At 44.8% G+C, this 14,296-nt stretch overlaps 1 protein-coding gene across 1 annotated transcript in view; it reads left to right on the top strand.

Moving 5' to 3' along the window:
- Window positions 1-774: 774 nt before the first annotated feature.
- LOC124722435 (basic proline-rich protein-like) overlaps window positions 775-14,296 on the top strand; it is a 53,864-nt gene continuing 40,342 nt past the window's right edge. Inside the window, exon 1 of the mRNA XM_047247598.1 lies at window positions 775-976. Within this exon, the coding sequence (XP_047103554.1) occupies window positions 775-976 (202 nt within the window). The remainder of the gene's footprint in view (window positions 977-14,296) is intronic.

The raw sequence follows: 14,296 nt of genomic DNA on the forward strand, positions 1-14,296 counted from the left end.
TTCGAACTGCCGTTCGAACTACCTGCAGACGTCGTCATCGAGGCGCTCCGTCCCTATGGCAACGTTCTGGAACATGTTGCCGAATGATGGGTACAATTTCAAACCTATCCCGTTTTAAACGGTGTTAGACAGGTCCGCATCGAGTTGCAGAAACACGTGCCTTCCTATCTACGTACCGGAGGTTGCCGTGCCATTATAATGTACGACGACCAACCTCGGACCCGTTCCGGTTGCGGGAAAGAAGATCATCTACGGTCTGAATGCATTCAACGACGTGTCGCGCAGCTCCCGTTTTCGGAAGCGTCCGTCACACCCATGATGACCACCTTACCGGTCCCTTACGCAGCGGCTGTTGCCACGTCTACAGTTTCGTCCAGTCCGTCGCCCGGTCCTTCCGAGCGGCACGTCCCACCATCCCAGTCACCTAAGGACGGTGCAGACGTCCCACCTGACAATCTTGCCGCCTAACAGGCTCCCGCACCGGACCCTGAGGAGACCAGTACTTCTTCACAACACCTGTTTGACAATTTCATGGTAACCATCGACGCCTTCGAACCAGGCCGACGCTCCGCCTTACCGTCGTCCGACACTGAGGACCACGTGCGCAAACAACGCTCGCCACGTAGGCGCAAACGCCGCCGCCGTTCACCCACGGGCTCTCAAAGCGTCGCCACCTGCGACGACTAAGACGAGACCCAACCAGCCGACATTTCCACGCAGAGGTCGGCGGACATCTTTCACGATGAACAAGACGTTTCGCAGGACGGGACCACCATGGAGGTCGCCACGCACAATGTAACGATCGGTGCGCGGGTTGAGACGCCTGTCTCCCCGCCGACAACTCCAGATCTCTCTCACCACGACGCAATTCCCATGGACATTGGACAGACCCACGGCACAGGAGCATGGGCCGACGACGTTGAGGAAGAGACGCCCTCTCCTCCAGATGAGTTGCCTCCGCCGGACGAGGCTGCCTGTTAACATCATAAGCGAGGCACTGCAGCTTATGTGACGGGACTTCCTGTCAGTGCCCTCCTCATACTTCCCTTGGTGATGGTAGATGCACGTCCACCACCACTGAAACAAACGTCCCGGTTCGTCACACTGAACATCAACATGATCGGCACTGCACCGAAGCTGCAGCTCCTATGTGACATGTTTCGGGCCTCTGACGACGACGTAGCCCTTCTTCAGGAAGTACGCGTTGCCAGACTCATACACGTCCTCATGTGATCAATCAGGGCGTGGAGTGGCTTTCTACATACGCGAAGGAATCCCACTCAAGGACACGACAATCCTTCCCTGTGGAAGGGACATGGCTATTACCATCTTCGACACGCGCGTCATCAATATCTACGCTCCGTCTGGCTCCACAAACCGTCGGAAGCGGTCCACTTTCTTCGGACATGATGTGGCGCCCCTGTTTTCTGGACGTGATCGCCTTATCATGTGAAGTGATTTCAACTGCGCCCTCCATCCGCAGAACCAAATGTCCGGTTATTCGCCATGCCCAGCGCTGCTCACCTTAATCGAAGATTTTCATCTAGTGAACGTTTTGGAGAAAATTCATGGCAATACCTACGCTCCGTCTGGCTCCACAAACCGTCGGAAGCGGTCCACTTTCTTCGGACATGATGTGGCGCCCCTGTTTTCTGGACGTGATCGTCTTATCATGTGAAGTGATTTCAACTGCGCCCTCCATCCGCAGAACCAAATGCCCGGTTATTCGCCATGCCCAGCGCTGCTCACCTTAATCGAAGATTTTCATCTAGTGAACGTTTTGGAGAAAATTCATGGCAATACCCAGGGTTTACCCATTATACGGCACATTCTGCGAGCAGACTGGACCGGTTTTATGTCTCTGCCCACCTTGGCAACGAAGTCGCCCAAGCTGAACGATGGCCCCTTGCATTTTCGGACCACTGCGACGTCATTTGCTCCCTGGCTCTGCCACCTCAGTCCGTGTGGCGCAGCAGAGGTTACTGGAAGCTTAATACCTCCCTCCTTAATGATCCACACTGCCGACAATGTATTGCCACTACATGGGCGTCTTGCGAAAGACGCCTCCTGCAGTACACATCCACGTTACATTGGTGGCTCAAATGTGCCAAACCTGCGATCAGAAAGGTCTTCATGTAATGTGGCAAGGAAGCAGCAGCATGGCATTGAGACACCACAAATTTTCACTACACCGTCCTCCGTGAGCTCGATGCGCTCCCTCCATCACCTGAAACCCATAGGGAACGACAGCGAACTAAAGATCGTCTCGTCTCTCTCCAACGTGCACGACTGCATGGTGTCGTGGTGCGTTCCCGACGACAGGATCTCCTCCACGACGAAACACTATCCACAATCCATGTCGCATCCGACCATCGTCGTTGACGTCGACTTTTCGTCCCCAACGTCACGACCTCCGACGGTGTTCACCACACAACACAGGCGGCAGTGGTGTCTGCCTTTGCTGAACATTATCGCCAATTTTATGATAATGAACCGGTGGCAACGCCACTTCCTTGTGATCTCCGTCCTTCCCCTCACCGTAGTGGAGTCAACGTCCATGATGTCTGCAATCACCGCAGAAGAGGTGGTAGATGCGATCAACAAGGGGGCCAAAAACAAATCACCAGGACCAGTTGGTCTCCCCGTGGAGTTTTACTGGGCGTTCACCACGTTAATGCTTCCCCGCTGGACGGAAATGATTCAGGAACTCTTTACTCTGTCCTTCCCAATTCCACCTCAATTCGTCACTGACATTCTTCTACCTGTGCCTAAGCCAAAGGGAGGGTTTCATGTCTCTGCATATCGCCCCCTTACACTGATGAATGCAGACTATAAAATCTATGCACGCCTCTTAGCAGCGCGCATACGCACCGTCTTACCTACAGTCCTTTCACCGGAGCAGACTGCACGTGGTTGTGGGGCCACCTTACAAACAGCCCTAGAAGAATGCCGTGATCTCATCGCAATGGCGTCGATTTGTCACCTTCGTGCAGTACTAGTATCCATCGATTTCACGAGTGCCTTTGATCGCGTTCGACACCTAATCCTCCTCATGGTGGCGACACGTATGGGGTTCCCATTCCTTTTTGTCGATGCCATTCGCCGGTTACTACTTCCCGCGGTCTCGATGGTACAAGTCAATGGGAGGCTTGTAGGACCGATTCCTATCCGCCGCTCTGTACTTCAAGGATGCCCTATGTCTACTTTACTATATGCCATTGTACTTGAGCCCCTCATCACTGGTCTTACCTCTAGACTGCAGGGTCTCACTTTACGTGACTACACCTTTCACTGCAGGGCTTATGCGGACGACCTCCTCTTTCTCACCTGCTCCTCCATGGAACTCAATGACGCCATCCAATGGATCCACCAGTATGGACGTCTTTCTGGTAGCATTCTTACTGTCCGTAAATCGACTATGATGCACATTGGGCGCGGCCTCTCGGCTATGGTGCCGACCCCACTCCCAGTCAGTACCACCTTTCGTTACTTGGGTATCGAATTTACGAGCTCCACACACCGCACAGTGGCCCTCGCTTACCGGCGGCTTTTGCAGTCGATTCGGCACCATGTCCGCGGTCAAGTGCACCGTAACTTAAACCAACTCCAACGTGTGTCCTATGTCAATATGTATGTCGCCCCTAAACTGGTACACGTCGCCCAGATCCTCCCAAAGCCGTTACTCCTTGGCCGCCGCATCCAATCAGCCTTTGGATATTTCGTGTCAGCAGGGGCACTTTTCAAAGCCCGCTACAACACTCTAACACTGCCTTCTTCAAAAGGCGGCCTCGGACTCGTCAACGTGCGGGCACGATCTTCTGCTCTCTTTGTCCTTACTATGTTGCGACACTGGCAGGGGCCGGTCCCGTCCTTAACACGCAGTCTCTTAGATATCCTCCGACCAGCTTCCCTCGATCCACCGATCAATGTGGCACCTATTTCTTCATTACTGCACCACGTCGCCAATTGTTTCATAGAACTCAGCTACGTTCGGTCCGATTTTCCAGTCACCCGTCCTCCCCGTACAAATGATTATTATCGTTTGTTTCTGCTGTCCAACCCTTGCGACTCCATGGTGCTACAGCATCCTGACATTAACTGGCGAACGGTTTGGGGGTGTGTGCATGCCCCCTTTTTACCGTCGTCTGTGTCTGCACTCTGGTATGTTTTAGTCTATGGCACATTCCGTCTAATAGTCGACTTTATCGCATAGGACTGGCCACCTCCCCACTCTGCCCTGACTGTCAGCTCGAAGGCACCGACGAGCACCGTCTTACGTGCCCCTTCAAACGAAACGTATGGTTCCTCATCCAACGAATCGTGGGCTTTTACCTCCGTGGCCCGCCAACGACGGTAACCCCGGATTTCTTGTAGTTGCCCCAGACATTTCACTACCCTCTTGCTAAGCACCATACCCTCATCCGGTTTCGAGGACAGGCTTTAGAATACCTCTTTCAGAGTGGTTCGCATACAGTCCTTGACTTCTGGTACAAAGTGATGACTGCGCATAGCACCCTCACCCGAAAACCATCTTACCGACAAACTTTTGCCGGTTATCTCCGCAGTGTCTTCCTTGACCCCCTCAAAGTTGGGGTGTGCCATTCCTACCTGTCACATGATGCAACACCCTTATCCACGTTCTCATGCATCGACCAAAAATAAATAAAAAATGGAAGAAGACAGAATATGTTATATTTTGTTGTATTTAACGTTTTTCTAATATTTTTTGTTTAACTAACAGTCATTTGTATATGTTTAAATGGTACCTTGAAGAACTCTTGCATAGTGTATATATATGTACTGTTTGTTCAGTAAGGATTACTGAAAAAAAGGGAGAAGACAGAATGTGTTATATTTTGTTGTATTTAATGTTATTCTAATATTTTGTTTAACTAACACTCGTTTATATATGTTTAAATGGTACCTTGAAGAACTGCTGCTTTGTCTATATGTATGTACTCTCAGTTTGTTCAATAAAGATTATTTTTTTTAAAAAAAAAAGATGGATGGAGCATTTGAAAAAAAAAAGAAAGAAAGAAAAAGAAAGAAAAAGAAAGAAAAAGTGGGTAACGTTCAAGCCCCGTAATCGCTGGATCGGTGGATCGAGTCCCGTTCATCAGTTTTTTTTAATAGTCATTTTCTTTACTATTTATATTACAATTCATATGATGGGAAAAATACGTGTAATCGGATGAACTTTTATTAAATTTGCAATGTTATTTGGCAGTATACAAATTTTTACTATCACAAGTAATATAATATTCATAACTATCGACTAGCAAACGACCAAACGCATAAAGTGATACTGAAAATATATGCTTGTCCGTGATTTGAGAAATCCCTTATACCTGGAAGGAGCCCGAAACTACTTGTTACCTCCACGTTTTGACTGGCACAGACGGCTTTCGAAAGATGTACAATTAATCGTCGCTTTCGACAGTACGAGTACAATGTCAGGATGGTATTTTTCCAAAACATGGAAAACATAAGGTTAAACGGCACCAGCTGCATTGAATTAATGCTGTTTCCGCATACGCAAGGTCTTTTGAGGTTTTCCGTGGAAAAACAAACCTCGTTAACTTTTTCAAAAACCTCTCTTTCAGCCGATAATTTGGATTCAAACCATGCATAACGCAGCATTTCCTCGAATAACGGCGCTGATCATTGATCATGCAGTATCGAGTGTATTTTAATAGCGTCTTCACGAGAAGCAATTTCTCGTTCTTTTCCGATTAAATACGAACAATTTTGAAGACACGGACAAGCATACATTTTCAGTATCACTTTATCCGTTTAGTTCGAAAAATGGCTCTGAGCACTATGGGACTCAACTTCTGAGGTCATTAGTCCCCTAGAACTTAGAAGTAATTAAAGCTAACTAACCTAAGGACATCACACACATCCATGCCCGAGGCAGGATTCGAACCTGCAACCGTAGCGGTCTCGCGGATCCAGACTGCAGCGCCTAGAACCGCACGGCCACTTCGGCCGGCTATCCGTTTGGTCGTTTACTAGTCGATAGTTATAAATAATTTATAATTTGTGATAATAAAAATTTGTAGACTGTCAAATAACATTGTAAATGTAATAAAAGTTCATCCGATTAAAGTATTTTTCCCATTATATCAATTTTAATATAAATAGCAAAGAAAAAATAAAGCAAATGACTATTAAAAAAACTGATGAACGGGACTCGATCCAACTTTTTATTTTTTATTTTTATTTTTTTGTCATGTGGGACGACTGCACCGTCCATAGGTGACTGGGACGGTGGGACGTGAGGATCAGAAGAACCGGGCGACGGACTGGACGAAACTGTAGACGTGGCAACAGCCGCTGCGTTAGTGACCGTTAGGGCGGTCATCATGGGTGTGACGGACTTCCGAAAACGGGAGCTGCGCGACACGTCGTTGAATGCATTCAGACCGTAGATGATCTTCTTTCCCGCAACCGGAACGGGTCCGAGGTTGGCCGTCGTACATTATAATGGCACGGCAACCTCCGGTACGTAGATAGGAAGGCACGTGTTTCTGCAACTCGATGCGGACCTGTCTAACACCGTTTAAAACGGGATAGGTTTGAAATTGCACCCATCGTTCGGCAACATGTTCCAGAACGTTGCCATAGGGACGGAGCGCCTCGATGACGACGTCTGCAGGTAGTTCGAACGGCAGTTCGAAGATCCTTATCGTTCGCGTGCCGAGACCTGCGTGATCGACGGTAACGGGTCCGACGTTGCCGTCGGAATGACAGAATCGCAGTCCACGTTTTGCCTCTTGAAGCACCTTGTCGCACGCCTCATCGTTGATCATTTTGACGTAGACGGTACTGCCAACTATGGACAAGTGGATACCAATTAGATCCGTTGGTGGTATTTTAACTTCATCGCGGATGAATCGTTCTACCTCCAGGGCCTTGGGTCGGGCGAAGTCGGAACAAAAGTTGGAACGTAATGTCTTCTTCCGATAGTTGTGCGCCATGGTGGTCTAGAAGGAAAACGGCACTTCCAGCGGCCGAAGTAAACACAAACACACGGTGAGCGCCTCGCCCACTGCGCTCTGGCGTGTGACCGCCTCGCAGCACTGCCGCCCACTCGGCTGCCGCCGCTTCATGGCAAAAACGGCCACGCACGGGTATATATCTGACGACCGAAATTATCTTGCGATTTTCTCAATAACGCTTGAGAAGTACGCGCTACTGCTTACACATTTTGTTGTCCTAATGGAGTACTATGAGTGTACGAAATTTCAAGTAAATCCGCGTTCTAAACGTCGTGGTTTCCCCTTGTTAGTGTTGCCAATCCAATAAATAAATAAGTAAATAAGTAAATAAATAAAATAAACACAGCCCATTGTGTTCTTACTTCCTGGACATGTCTTGTATTATACCCCGGCACATTGCACATTGTACCCCAGATAATCATCAATAAACACAATAAAAATAGCTCTGTCACTTCCTCGACCTCAGTGCGAATGGCACCTACTGAACAGGTCCAACTTCCCTACTTCTATGTCTTTGCACTTTTCTGAGGCTCCTTTTTAACTACCCCTGAGATTGACTCTGGAGCACCACAGGCATCTAACATGCACTGCTGTTGACCTTGTTGGCCATTGCAGCCTAATGCTAACTGGTGTCACAGTTTCAACCACTTGTTAAGGTCTACAGTACTTCATGAAGAATTTGTTAATTTTACCATTCGTTGTGTAAGGGCTGGGTAGCATCAACCAGTGGCCTACTCTATAACATTGGAATCTCCCTGTGCGTTTCACAGATACCTAATGCCTCTCCACTCTCTTTGTGCTCACCTCCTGCAATCATTTCCATACTTCTCTCACCATTTTTGCTCTAATCATATCAAATTTCGATGGTATTTTCCTGATGTACCATACTTACTATGGAGACAATCCTCTACTAAAGTGGGCCTTTGAAATGTACGCAGCCACTACCAAATGAAAGATATGGGTTCCAGTCAATTGGTGTGAGTTCACATTGTAGCTTAACATCCTTCAGTTCATATGATGTGCCTGCTCTATTCTACCATTTGATTGTGGGTGAGGTGGACTATTTCTCAGTTTCTTCATACGTAACAAGGAACACAATTCCTTTATCAAGTCTGATGTAAAATTTGTCCCTTGATCTCTAATCACCATCTTCAGCACCTCAAACTTAAGTATCCAGTTGCTGACCATTGTCTGTGCGACTGTGACTGCTTGTTGGTTTGGCATAACAATCAGCTCCACATACTGATAAAAGCGATATATTATTGCCAAAACAAAACATTCCCCTGCTGGAGTCAGGTCAAATGGTCTAACCCACCCATCCTAGTTATTTCGTATGGCTGTGGTGCCTCTGTCAGTCTCAGTAACGATATTCATTTATGACCCAAGTCGAAGGGCACCGAATTTCCAAAATATCTGTGGGTGTATATCAATGGTGGAATACAGTACATGTCTTCTGGGGATTCTCGATATTTTTTAAAAATATTACCTTTCTTTCACAATCGTTTATGAACGCTTGCCTGGGTTATAAAGATCTGTTTTGCTATAAAGTAAAACATGCTGGTACTATAAGTATACATTGAGACTGCCCTAGCTCAGTCAGTAACACAGCTGTCTTAAAAGCAAGAGAAATGAGATCGAACTAGGGTTCAAATTTACTTTGACAGAACCACAGACCCAGAGGCGAAACATACGCGATACGGACGTGCCTGCAAAAATAAAAATCCCGATCTCCTAATACAAAATGTATAACCTATCACAAACTAACGTAATTTTCATTACAGCAGCCGGCCGAAGTGGCCGAGCGGTTCTAGGCGCTTCAGTCTGGAGCCGCGCGACCGCTACGATCGCAGGTTCGAATCCTGCCTCGGGCATGGATGTGTGTGATGTCCTTAGGTTAGTTAGGTTTAAGTAGTTCTAAGTTCTAGGGGACTGATGACCTCAGATGTTAAGTCCCATAGTGCTCAGAGCCATTTGAACATTTGAGCCATTACAGCAGATAGAAATAGAAATTTAATGGAGCGGCTTGTAAAATACCATGTAATATAAACAGAAAGTTCATTCGTTTACTATGAGGGTCGTTCCAAAATAATATGCCTCCAAATGTCGTTCAGGGAAACTACGGGAGATACATATATCACAACAGCACAGCTAAATAGAGCAAAATTTCAGCTACAGACTGTCAATTTTCCACATAGTCACCACCATTTGTTATGCCCTTTTGCCAATGATGAACCAGAGCCTGCATGTCGCGCTTGTAAAAATCGGAACCAGCTGAGGCTAACCACTTCCTTACAGCTTTGACAAAAGCATCTGAGTTTCGAAAATGTGCCGGGTAGTCCATTTTCAGAGGCCCAAAGAGATGGAAGTCTCAAGACAATCCAGCCGAATTTTGCAATAAATTGCGTGGTTGTAAAACTGGTGTGGGGCCTGACGTTATCATGTTGCAGGTGAAAGCTGATCTTCTTCTTTGCCCTTACCGTGGAAATTCAGGCTTTCAGCGTAGTCAGTGTTGTCTTGTATAGTGCTGAAATGATCGTTTCTCCAGGCTCCAGGACGCCCAAAAGAACCACACCCTTGCTATCCCAGAACACTGTTCGCATCATTTTGCCCGTAGATGGCTGTCTTGAATTTCTTCTTTGATGGATAATTCGCATTTCACTCTTCCGTGGACTGTCTTTTGGATTCCGGCTCATAGTTGGGACACCACGTCTTATCTCTGGTAACGATGCTATTCAGAAAATTGTCACCTTCAGCTTCATATTGGCCCAGCAGGTCCCAACAAATTTATATTTGAAGAGTTTTTTGTTCTTCTGTGAGCATTCGCGGGACCCACGTCGCACAGACTTTGCGATAACCAAGATGTTCCAACATTGTTTCCAAGGCATTACAGCCGATATTCAGCTTTGCACACAGTTCTCCGCTCGTTATACGCCGATCAGCACGGATGAGTTGATCAAGACGCTCATCGTTGAGAGGGATGATAGTTGTGCAAGGTTGACTGGACAGTGGCTTCTCATGCACATCCTTTTCACCACCTTGAAATTTCCAAACTTATTACACAGAGCGAGGTGCCGCAGTGGTTAGCATACTGGACTCGCATATGGGAGGGCGTCGGTTCCAATCCGTCTCCAGCAATCCTGATTTAAGTTTTCCGTGATTTCCCTAAAATCGTTTCAGGCAAATGCCGGGAGGGTTCCTTTGAAAGCTCATGGCCCATTTCCTTCCCAATCCTTCCCTAATCCGAGCTTGTGCTCCGTCTCTAATGACCTCGTTGTCGACGGGACGTTAAACACTAATCTCCTCCTCCTCCCCCATACTTATTACCTCACATTGCTCACGTATATTGTGTCGTATCGATACACATTTAGTAAGTGTCGATGAATTTCAAGCGGCGCAATTTCTTCAGCAGTCGGAATTCAATCACACATCAGTGTTTTGTACGCTCGTCCATGTCAGACTCCATTTAGGAACACTCCTCTGCTGACTCCAATTGCCGCAGAGCAACGGAACCACCTGCAAATGAAAGAGGAAGCTTCAAGCATTAGCACCACACCAATGACATCTGGCGCGGACATACAAAGTCACCACAAAAAATAGGAGGCATTACTTTCGGAACGACCCTCGTATATTCAAAGTATTAAATAAATTTGAAGATTGTTGTTGCAGAATTTTTGTTGTTACGGTAATATAATTTATCAGATTTTAGTATATCAAACAGTCTTTGGAATTTTCACATTAACAAGTTACATTGTTCGCCATAAATACAAAAATACGCCCGATCACACCAGAGCCATGCTTACTACTATTTCACTCTGCAGTAATAACCATGTTCCAAAGGGTTTACAGTTTCTCTTGACAAATGAATTTCTATTAATTTCGAATATTATTTCATAACTGAATCCATAAATAAACATAGTAAACAGTGCTAGATTGCTTAATTAATAATAGAAATTTTAAGTGTGCCAAATAATTCATAATTTCAAATGTTTCTAACAAAATAATTTTAACTGTACATTCAAGAGCTACTACTTATCGATTCTTATCGATTGTGACATCGGAAAGAAAGTAATTTCGTTTCATAAATTTTAGCTCGAAATATAGCACATTGTGTATAAAATTATACGAACGTTTTCAGAAAAGCAGCTGAGATAATATTGTCCTGCCCAAAATTCGAAAAATAGTGCTGGTATCGACAACTAGGCCTACTGTTGAGGAAAAGTAATGCTAGAGGATGATGTCCCATTACAACCTGCCTGATGGTTTCTTGACATTTCTTGCTGATGTATTACAGGAACTGGCTGAAGACACGTTCTTGAGTTCCATATTTTATAGCTGAATATGCTTTTTCACTTTTTTCAGTGTTAGTAATACCCACCTGTGATGACTACAAACGTATGACGAATTTATCTACAGCGACTAGGAAACTGTTAGAATTCGAAAGTATGTAGGGGGATAAGTCTATGTCGCACCGGCTCTCAAATCGCATCACCACGTTTTTAGCTTTACTGGTCATGCATATGCACAAAGGTGCCGTCTCCATGGGGTCTGAGGGGATCCGAGCCCCCTCAAAAATTTGTTTGGGGGGGGGGGGGGGCTCCACACCCCAATAATTTAAGAAAATTATTAGTTATATTATGTTTTGTAAAATCACAAAATTATGTTGGAATTTTTTATTTTCCTTATTTGACCATAGTTACCTTTCAAAATACATTCAGTAATGAGTTAAAACAAATAATTATTGCAATAGTAAGCAGGTTAACTGAAAATGAGTGGTGTGAATCATGTTAGTGTTACGATGCTGCGGGCACACTTAGAATTTGTCTCCGTACGTGACCTTCGGGTAAAGTCTGGTGCCGGCGGGCCAGCGCTGCGGCCACGGAGACATCAAAAGGACTGGAGCAGAAGCGCCTGGACCCCTCTGCCTTGCGTCTCCTTGACGCTTGGAGACGTTACGACGCCGCAGCTATATAAAGCCCAACCTGCTGTCGCAGTCATTCAGTGTGGATAGTTTCGTTCAGTGCATGCTGCAGACGTGTTTAGTGTTCCGACTTTAGTGTCTAGTGGACTATTTTATATGACTATATTTTATTCGTTTACTTTAGTCTCCTAGTGTATTGTTAATTAAGTTTGCAATTGACAAATTTGTTACCAAAAAGGCGCGCTTGGAAGTTAATGATACTGCAAGTCAACCCCCAACAATTATTGTGTAGTCAATTTCTTCGTCGTCTTCAGGCGAGAGCCGCTCACAGCCGAAACCTGGACCATCCGGTAAGGGAAGATCATTTCAGAAGTCTTGGTTGATAAAATGTACATGACTAGAATATGAAGCATCTACTGAAAAAGTTTTTTGCCAAACCTGCACAGAGGCAGGTGCTAAAAATCTATTACAATTTTCTTCAAAACAAGAAGTTGCATCATTTCCGTAGGGTTTTCTAACTGGAAAAAGGCTTTGGAAAAATTCCGTCTTCATGAAAATACGTTTACGCATAAAGAAGGTGTTCTGAAACTAAATTCTATCACTAACCGAAGTGTGGCCTCCCAGTTGAATGAACAGTTAGATAGTGATATGAAGAAAGGCTGTTTAGCTCTTGAGACAATTTTTACTACCGTGCAATTTCTATGCCGAGAAGGACTAGCAATTAGGGGGCACGAAGATTTAAACTCAAATTTTTTTCAATTGTTGGAACTCTCAAAGAATGACATACCTGAGTTTAAAGATTGGTTAGGGCATTAGGGGTATAAGTTTACGTCCCATGATATTCAAAACAAGATCATTGATCTACTAGGAAAGTCTGTGTTGAGAAAGGTATTGGCTTCAATCAAGAAGACTCAACATTTTTCTATTATGGTTGACGAAACAAGTGATTCTTCGATTCACGAACAAGTGTCAATTTGTATTCGTACTGTCGATGATTTCTTAATCATCAACGAAGACTTTATTGGCTTATATGAGACCACCAACACTGAATCACAAATTGTGTTTAGTATTTTAAAAGACGTTTTTGCTCGTGTTCATTTGTCAAGAGGACAGGATGGTGCCTCGAATATGAGAGGTATGTTCAAAGGACTAAAAAAGTTAGTTTTGGATGTACAACCAAAAGCACGTTATGTGCACTGCTCTGCTCACAGTTTAGACTTGGCAGTTGTAGACAGTCTCCGCCATCTTACGTCTATGATGGATATTATGGCTTTAGCCAGAGATTTAATGAACATCGTAAAGGGAATCGAACAAAAGGATGGGACTTTTCAAAAGCATACGCTGTGAGAGCGTCAACGACCACGCTGGTCTGCGACCCCTTTGCCCGACTCGAAGGACTATGCGAGCTTCTAGTATCTCGAGGATACTGAAAAACTTTGAAGAACTTCTAGAGTTTTTTGAAACATTTTCTGCTGAGGACAAAACAGAGGCAGGTTACAAATGTGCAGGCTACCTTGAGTCAATGTTACAATTCAACACTTATTTCTTTCTACGTCTTTATTGCCATGCAATGAATCCAGTAGAGGATGTCAATGAAAAAATTCAATGCCCTCATCTAAGTGTTGCTGATCTGGAAAAAATATATGAAGTCTTGATTTGTATATTGAATAGAAGGCGTGATAGTTTTGAGCACTTTTGGGAATTGTGTTTAAAAGAAAAATCTTCACAAGCTGATGATCCTTCACTTCCTCGGAATCGAAGTATACCAAAGAAGTATGAAAACAATGAATCCAGTTCACCGCACACTTTCAAAACCCCAAAGGAACACTACAAAGCTATTTACATTGAAGTTTGTGAAACGGTGCAGTCTTGCATTAATGAGCGGTTTGCTTCAACTTGACTCACACAGGTCATTACAGTGCTTGCTTTTAGTAAACAGAGGTGAAACAAATTTGGAAAAATCAACTGAGTTTTTCAAAAGTGACCTAGACATTGGGAGATTATTCGTCAATTAACTTTCTGTGTAAGTAATGAATTAAAAAAAAATAAACGAATGAGAAAATAATGTGAAATATTTTTTAACCTCCTCTCAACCTGTAAGGTTGCAAGGACATTCACGAATATTTCACATCATTTTCTCATTCGTTTATTTTTTTTAACTTCACAGTAAATTAATTGACGAATAACATCAATATTGTTTCAACATAAATTGGAATAAACATTCTTAGATGATTCAGAGAGTGAGGGGAGGGGGGGAAGAGAAAAGGAACAACCGGGTTTCGAACTCGCAGCGCAAAATTCTGAAGTCGCGACGGTAGCCGCTGAGCCAGCGCTTCAATTGAATCCTTACACGCTAAAAGGTATCTACAATATAGCA

The sequence above is a fragment of the Schistocerca piceifrons genome, chromosome X (assembly GCF_021461385.2).
Source record: "Schistocerca piceifrons isolate TAMUIC-IGC-003096 chromosome X, iqSchPice1.1, whole genome shotgun sequence".
Classification (NCBI taxonomy): Eukaryota; Metazoa; Arthropoda; class Insecta; order Orthoptera; family Acrididae; genus Schistocerca; species Schistocerca piceifrons.